This window comes from Montipora capricornis, chromosome 6, assembly GCF_036669925.1.
Source record: "Montipora capricornis isolate CH-2021 chromosome 6, ASM3666992v2, whole genome shotgun sequence".
NCBI classification, from domain to species: domain Eukaryota; kingdom Metazoa; phylum Cnidaria; class Anthozoa; order Scleractinia; family Acroporidae; genus Montipora; species Montipora capricornis.
In genome coordinates this window covers 72932512-72940011 of record NC_090888.1, presented here as the reverse complement: position 1 = coordinate 72940011, position 7500 = coordinate 72932512, and the positions used below count along the sequence as shown (strand labels likewise).

At 39.0% G+C, this 7500-nt stretch overlaps 1 protein-coding gene across 1 annotated transcript; it reads left to right on the top strand.

Moving 5' to 3' along the window:
- Positions 1-3408: 3408 nt before the first annotated feature.
- LOC138054399 (histamine H2 receptor-like) lies at positions 3409-4623 on the top strand. The gene has a single exon (XM_068900842.1). It carries the CDS (start codon positions 3586-3588, stop codon positions 4621-4623), a length of 1038 nt encoding a protein of 345 aa, XP_068756943.1. The 5' UTR covers positions 3409-3585.
- Positions 4624-7500: the final 2877 nt, after the last annotated feature.

The window sequence follows — 7500 nt, the reverse complement described above, 5'->3', positions numbered from 1 at the left end:
ACTTCATTGTAATTATACTAAATTCCTTGTCAGCAAGGCCCTCTGCCTGTGTATGGAAAATCACTTAATTACTTTTTTATTTACAATTTCATTTTTAGGTTTCACTACCCTGCGAGCAGTTGGTTTCTCCTACGCTTCCAGAGAGAGAAACCACTTTGAGCAACCGTTTGATTTTCCATTGCATCGAGCATGTGCGAAGTACGTCACACCCCACGTCTCTTCGTCTCATTTCGCGGGAAATCACTACACATCAAGCTCGCCCAAACGCAGCAGTTACGTAGCTGAACACGCGCAAGTGCCAAAACAAGATTTCTAACTCGATTTACTGGTCCAAATTTAATTTACTCGTCCTTGGCGCTGGACGGCAGCTCACTCAAAGAAACTAACGGCTGCTTGCAGTGGTTTCTCTCTCGGGAAGCGTAGGAGAATCCAACTGCATGCTCGCAGGGTAAGGTTTCAACTACTCATGTCAATTATTTTTAAATCATATATAACTACTTTTTTAGAAAATTAAAATCTGTTATGATATCTGCACATGACAAGCTTTCGTTGAAGACTAAAGTCGAAGAAATGAAATATCCTACGATACTTTAATTAATGATATTAAGGTATGTTACAGTTTAATTTGTCCTGGCTTCCGTTTTGGCTCTCTTCCCCACGTCCAAACAACTTCACAACTAAATTTTTTACCTGTTATAGCAAAAAACCGGTATCCACTACATTGTATGACTTAAAAGATCTTGGTCGTCTTTTTTATTTCTTCAACCATCACAAAGTATAGCTATGCAGTGCACGTCGTGATTTCAATATTTTTTTCTCGTTTGAAGAAAAAAAAAATTTTTAAATTGTCTATCTTCTTCTTCAGTGATTTCCTTGTCTGGAACAAGCGAATCCAAGCTCTGACGAAGGGCTAACGCTCGAAACGTCAGCTTTTAGAATCTCTGTACGGTGGCCAATTTACATTATCAACTCCGTTGATAAAACCAAATAATTGTACCGTAGTCAATTTATTGACAAATATTGTATTGTTTGCTGTGCCCCCGCAATCTTACTGAACGTACGACTGATTACAAATGATCCATATGAAAGGAGGATCTTTCTTGTCATTTGTAGGCAGTAGTTATAAATAATTTTGAAGTTCATATCCGTGCCGTTATTATTTTTTTATGCACATTGCATAGTTACGTAATCCAGAAGGACCCACAAAGCGGTATGATACTCTACTCACTAACTAATAAGGCGATTTTACAAAGGCACAAGACTAGAGCACAGAGCCCACTTCCTGTTAAAATTATCTCGATATTACCTGTTTTAACGCATACAAACTTTTCTGTTTCAAACTTTAAAAGCAGCTAAGGTAGAGTGTATGATCTGATTTGTTCAGCATTCCCATATACCGGTATATAATTTGGCTGTAAGTAACAAATAATTTAGTAAGGAACATTTTGAATATAATACTGATTCCAAGCCTGCGCCCTTAGAATACATAAGACTCAGTCTATGAAGAAAGCAACTTTCTTGCGAGTGGCACTCAGGGCCGTATTTACCGACTTCTACCTGAGCCACACCTCGGAGAGTACAGCTACAAGAACATTGTTAGTTTCCTAGGCAGACCTCGAATCGGTTAGTAGAGTACACTCTTTTTTTATTAAGAACCTTTTTTATAAGAATGTTCAGGCTGAGATTATTTGTTTTTGGTTTTTGTGAGTAGTGATAAAGAAAAGCAAAATGAGTGCAAAACTGCATTTACTCAAGTACCTAGGGACGTTTCTCTTATTAAACATGTGATTTTCATTGATTGTCATTTACACAGAAGAACAACTCAGTTTGCAGTCGACTTTTATAGTATACCACACAACTCATTTTAAGAACAATTTCTGAAAGCACCGGACGTGACAAGGCTCCTTGCGAGCTACCTGGGGATCCGGGGGGCATGGCCCCACTCCCCCCCCCCACCCCTTTCAGTTTCCCATGCAAGGCTGGAGTTCACTCAAATTCTCTTTAAAAAGTAAGTTTAAAGAATTATAATAATGAAAACTAAAACAAACCCCTTAAATATTGACATCAAAGTACCGGACATGGAATGCCGGCCTGCGGCCTCAAGCGAAAACCCTAGCACATGTCAAGAACACATTCGGGCTCAAATCGCAAGAAATAAAATAAAACAAAATGAGGACGTTCAGTCTCAGCTCCAACATTAGATGTTCTTATAGGAAAAGGAATGTACCTCAGCGAGTTCAGCTAAAAGAACATTGAACTTAGTAGTTTCCTAAACTGGTGTGTAATGTAAGCAGATGAGACTGAGTTGACAAATTGATGTGTATCACGATTATAAAAATTATGTAAATGAAATGTCTTTTCGCAGATAAATTGACGTCAAACATCCCAAATATAGCAACAACAATACTTCTTTAGAAATGATCGAAACATATAATTCGTAAAGAGCCTTGATATGAATTGATTTGCTGACGGCACGTTCATTACTGACGTATACCCGGGCGGCTTTGTATTGAGTTAAGCTATATATTCTGACTCATGCTTCAAAATCGCGTATTTTTCAGTAAACCTTTCAGTCGCCTGTAAATCGCATTTTCATAACTGTTCTGTGGTGTTCCCTAACGAATCATCGTAATGCAGTCTTGATCATTATTTTATCAACGAAAATGCAGAGTTATTTAATTTAAAGAATTACGGATAAGAAATTTATCTCCGATGTCATCTAACTTCAAAACTGCAACCTTTTCGGTCCTTTTCGGGTCTTTAAAAACTCATTAAACTTTCTAGTGGGCTTTTCAATATACTTCCAGTAGTTATTCTCATGTAGATTCATCCTACCATGATAAAAGATAACGAAGCGGTGACGGGTTCATCTTATAACGTCCACATAATTGTTTTTAAAATAACGCAGAGGTCGTTTGTATTCTCGATTGTTCAAAAAAGGGGGTTTTAAAGTCAGCATGCGTAATTTAAAGCATAAAACGTGACCCAACATTCAATATTTTAGTTTGTGACACGCAACAAACTCCGTGAAATAGGAGATCAAAACGGCGGGAGGCATTAAATGGTCGATAAAACTTCCGAGATAGCTACGGCTTTAATGGTAAACACTACATTAGATAATTGAGAATTAATTCAATCCACAAAGGGTCTTTTTTGCCCGAAGCCGAAACGACAAAATTATTTCGTTGAACGGCACGCGTGAGTGCCATTTCCTTTCGGTGATGAAGTAAGCAAACGTCTTTGCTTTTTTTGCGTAATTGATGCAAACTGTCAAACCTTCTGCAGTCATAAATCGCTTAATTTTCATAACAGTTTGCGGTAAGTTCATATATTACGGTAGATCATTAGACCCGACATTTTAACCTTATTCAAGTTATAACATTATTTTTCGCAGGGAGAATCGTATCTGACAAGAGAAAAAAGGTGGAACCTCGTCGATTAAGATGAAACATCTTTAATGATCTGAAATAAAACCTCAGAGCCGCTTTATCGAGTTGATGTCGAGGCGTTCTAAAAAGAAGACGGTCAAGAGCAACACACACTGAGAATTCGTTTTCACTGAAACCAAAAAACCTTCGACCAGAAATGACCTCGCACTCGCTTGAAACTACTTTCACCTCAATTTTTATGATAACTGTTTCTGTTTTGGCAGTCGTTGGCAATTTCTTGGTTATCCTTGCGATTTTGTGGAACAGACGCCTTCGTACAGTCTGTAATTTTCTTTTTCTTAACCTAGCTGTTGCCGATTTGCTTCAAGGAGCCATTGCAATGCCGCTTCGTCTTGCAGATCAGCTCAATCAAAAAGACAGCAACAGACCACTGATTCCATGTCTCGTGGTTATACCACTCACAGTTTTCCTTTTTGGTGCATCAAACTTTAACCTGACTCTAATAAGTCTTGATCGATATCTGGCGCTAAGTCGACCTTTTCTCTACCCCACCCTGGTTGTGCCCTGGAGAGTGGCTCTTACCATCGCAGCCTCTTGGCTGCTGATTTTTATTATTGCTTTTCTGCCAATAATGGGTTGGGGAGCTTCTGACATGGCAAATGTTACTGACATCTGCTTGTACTCCACAACGCTCAGCAGAGAATACTTGTTTATGTTATTTTCTGTTGTCAATTTAGCCGTCATCGTTGTCCTGGCATTCACCAATTACTATATCCTCAAAACTGCGAGAATACAGATTCGTCGAATACATGTCGAAAAAAGTCATGGGTCGCAGACAGAAGGGCCTTCTCCAATCTACAAGGATACTACAAGTGCAACAAGTCAAGCTATGACAGTTCATTCCATTCAAGACAGTAACAGTGCAAACAACCCCCGAGTTCGTGAGCCTAGACCTGGCGGAGGAAAAGAGCGAAGGGCAACGAAGATCGTATTAATCGTAGTAGGAATCTTCGTGTTTTTGACAACACCAATCACTGTGATTGACATTATCAGCTTGTTAGGTTGTCCGACCTGCACTCCTCTCACAGTGGTCAAAATAACAGTATTTATGGCCTACGCTAACGGCTGTGTAAACGTGTTTATATACGCGGGCTTTAACACAGAAATGAGAAACACTTGGGTGGCCATTTACCGAAGAGTAAGACAATCAGCATCAAGCTGTTTTAGAGGTTAGAAACGATGTTAAAGATATTTGGTTATACTTGGTTATACTTGGGAAAGTGAGGAGATGTTTTGTAGGTTATTCGCATAAAGAGACGGTATTGGGGGGTCTGAAACACTCTCAAACGGACCTCCTTGAGAAGAAGACATTTTCACAGTGACACAGCGCCCTCTCAGAGGGAATCGTCATATAAAAATGGAAGAGCAACGACCTTCAAAAATTTGAATTTTTACCTTTTAAGGAAACTGAGGTTGGCGACCCGGTTGTTTTAAACAGGGGAGCTGAAGGAACTACAACGATTGGTTTGATAAATGCCGGGATATATATATAAAGTTTTGTCACAAATCGCTTATTTATTCCGACCCTATGGGAAGTGAAAACTATAACTTCAGGGCTTTATATAAGGTATGACCTAAATTCCATATGTGAGACTGTAAGATATCACCTTCATCTTTTTTTGTTATACAACCTTCTTTAGGAGCCAGAATGTTTCTTAATCTCATTCGGTCCAGAAGATGATGGAGCCTATGGCAACGAAAAAGCATGTTTTGAAGAAAATTCAAAGCTAATCACGCAAGGGCCTTGTCATAAAAAGGAAATCATTTTAATCTAGAAATTCCCAACGTATACGTGTCTATCCGTAATTCCCTGTGGGTGAAATCTTTTAGATGATCCGCATTATGTGCGCTTTTTGTCCTACCGTTTTAGTAGTAGAAAATGATTCAGAGAACTTGAACTTTGTCCACGCGGTTTTTTCGCTTCATTTCATTAACCCGGGTTAAGTAACCTTTGTCGTCCACTTCATTACAACAGTCTTAAAAATGTAGCAAGAACGCAGCAATTTGACAATTTCAGTCCTAGCAGAAACGCGGGACGGTTGTCTCCTGAACCCGTCCCACAGTGGTAGAGCATCCGAAGTAGTAATCGGAAAAGGTCGTAAGTTCGACTCCTGCAAAGGAGCACTCGGAATTTTCCCGAGTATGGCCGAGTCAACAGCAAAAAATAAATTTAAAAGATCTCTTCAGTGGTAGAGCATCCGAAGTAGTAATCGGAAAAGGTCGTAAGTTCGACTCCTGCAAAGGCACACTCGGATTTTTCCGCCAAAAAAATTCATCTCTCCATTATTTCATTAACGGGGGAAACGGGGCTTCACATTTGTCACCCTCTTCATTACAAAAACTGGAATCTCTTGTTATAGATCTGACAGATCTCACAGAGTTGAGACCTCGAACTTGCTAGTTATGAAGCCACGTGGCTTCATAGCTCAGTTGGTTAGAGCGTCGCACCGGAATCGCGAGGTCACGGGTTCAAACCCCGTTAAAGTCCTGAAATTTTCAGGCTTCTCGACGCAATTGTAAAAATTGCGTTCATAACTGCGAAGATCATAGCTTCACTTGATTATATACGTATAATTTCCATGTATTAAACTACGTGTCATTCTACGCCCCGTCATTGCAATATGGATGCAAGTGCAGCATCTTAGTGTTAATTTAAAGTTTACTTGACATTCCTGGAAAAATATTTAGGAAGTTGTTTACAGACATCCTTCTGTGAGACGTCTTGGTCCATTTGCCTTTTTGTATTTAATTTGGCCTGTTAATAAAAACCGGTTTAGCACATATTTGCATACATTTCTAGATCTCAGATTGACTTACAGTGATAAATATTTTATATCGAGATTACACCTGCAGGGATATGTTGCTTTGCATTTTATCTTTCCACTAAACATTTTCGATCGAATTCGGTGATTTTGACGAAATCTGATTGAATCTGGATGCATTGAACTTCTGTGATGTGTGGTACATGAAGATTGTCGCAAGGCACAGCCAATTATCTGTTTGTATATCTATTCTGAATGTTATCTTTTATGCCTTCCATTAATTGGAAAGAGTTATCTAAAAAAGTTATTTATTCTGATTGTCTAGTTGGCCAATTTATCGCAAACCGACAATCTGGCTTATTTCTGAGGTTTTGCGTATACAATCTCTTGATAGATTAGTGTGGTATTGCAACGAATGGTAACAAGTAAAAGTTTGTTTTAATTTGGTTGCAAAGGTGCATAAATTAAAACCAGCTCATATTCCTTAGTTTTCGTAAGATTAAGCTTTGTCAACGAACAATTTAAATAATCGTCCTTCGATCAGGACATGTGAAGAACTTGGTCATAGCCACTGAAAACCTTGAGTCTTTGATGACGCAGTTTTACCTTCACAACTTGTGATTTTCCAGAATTCAAGCTTGGTTTCCATGGGAACGAGTCCAACAACCTCACCTCTACCGCTCGAGGAAGCAAAGCATTTAGTTTACGTGTTTTGTGACGGCGTCGACTCAACTCGATTCAATCATAGGCACAAGGAAAGCTCTTCAAGATCATATTGCGCACGCTGTAGACACGTTCACAAAGGTTCTCTTTACAGTGAGGGATTTGAGAAATACTTTACGATGAAACTCAGATTTCAAGATCGGTCGTCTGAACAAAGCCCGGGGTCTAATTTGACGTGTGCAAAAGGAAAACGTAAAGATGATCGATGGCGAACTGATGGAAATAATTGGAAAAGTCTTACTGTAGAAGGATTTAAAATGTATAGAGTAAATGACACAAAAGATCGCGGTTTAAGAGAGAAACAAGAAGTTCTACATAACTCCAGTTATCAGAAACGCGAGAAACCGAATACGAAGCTTACCTCAGCACGATCTGGCTGCACTGTTTGTGACAAACCAAGAAAGAGCTCGCGGCAAAGTCAAACAATCAGCTTTGGCAACAAAATGATAAAGATAGTTTTGCCTTCAATAGACTCTAAATCGCCCTCTTCAGTGTAATAACTGAATAGTATCTCTTTGTATAGGGACGCAGGCATATAGAAAAGATTAAAGAAAGAAACAACAAAA

Coding starts and splice junctions, on each gene's coding strand:
- LOC138054399 (XM_068900842.1), top strand. CDS start 3,586: ATGACCTCGCACTCGCTTGAAACTACTTTCACCTCAATTTTTATGATA.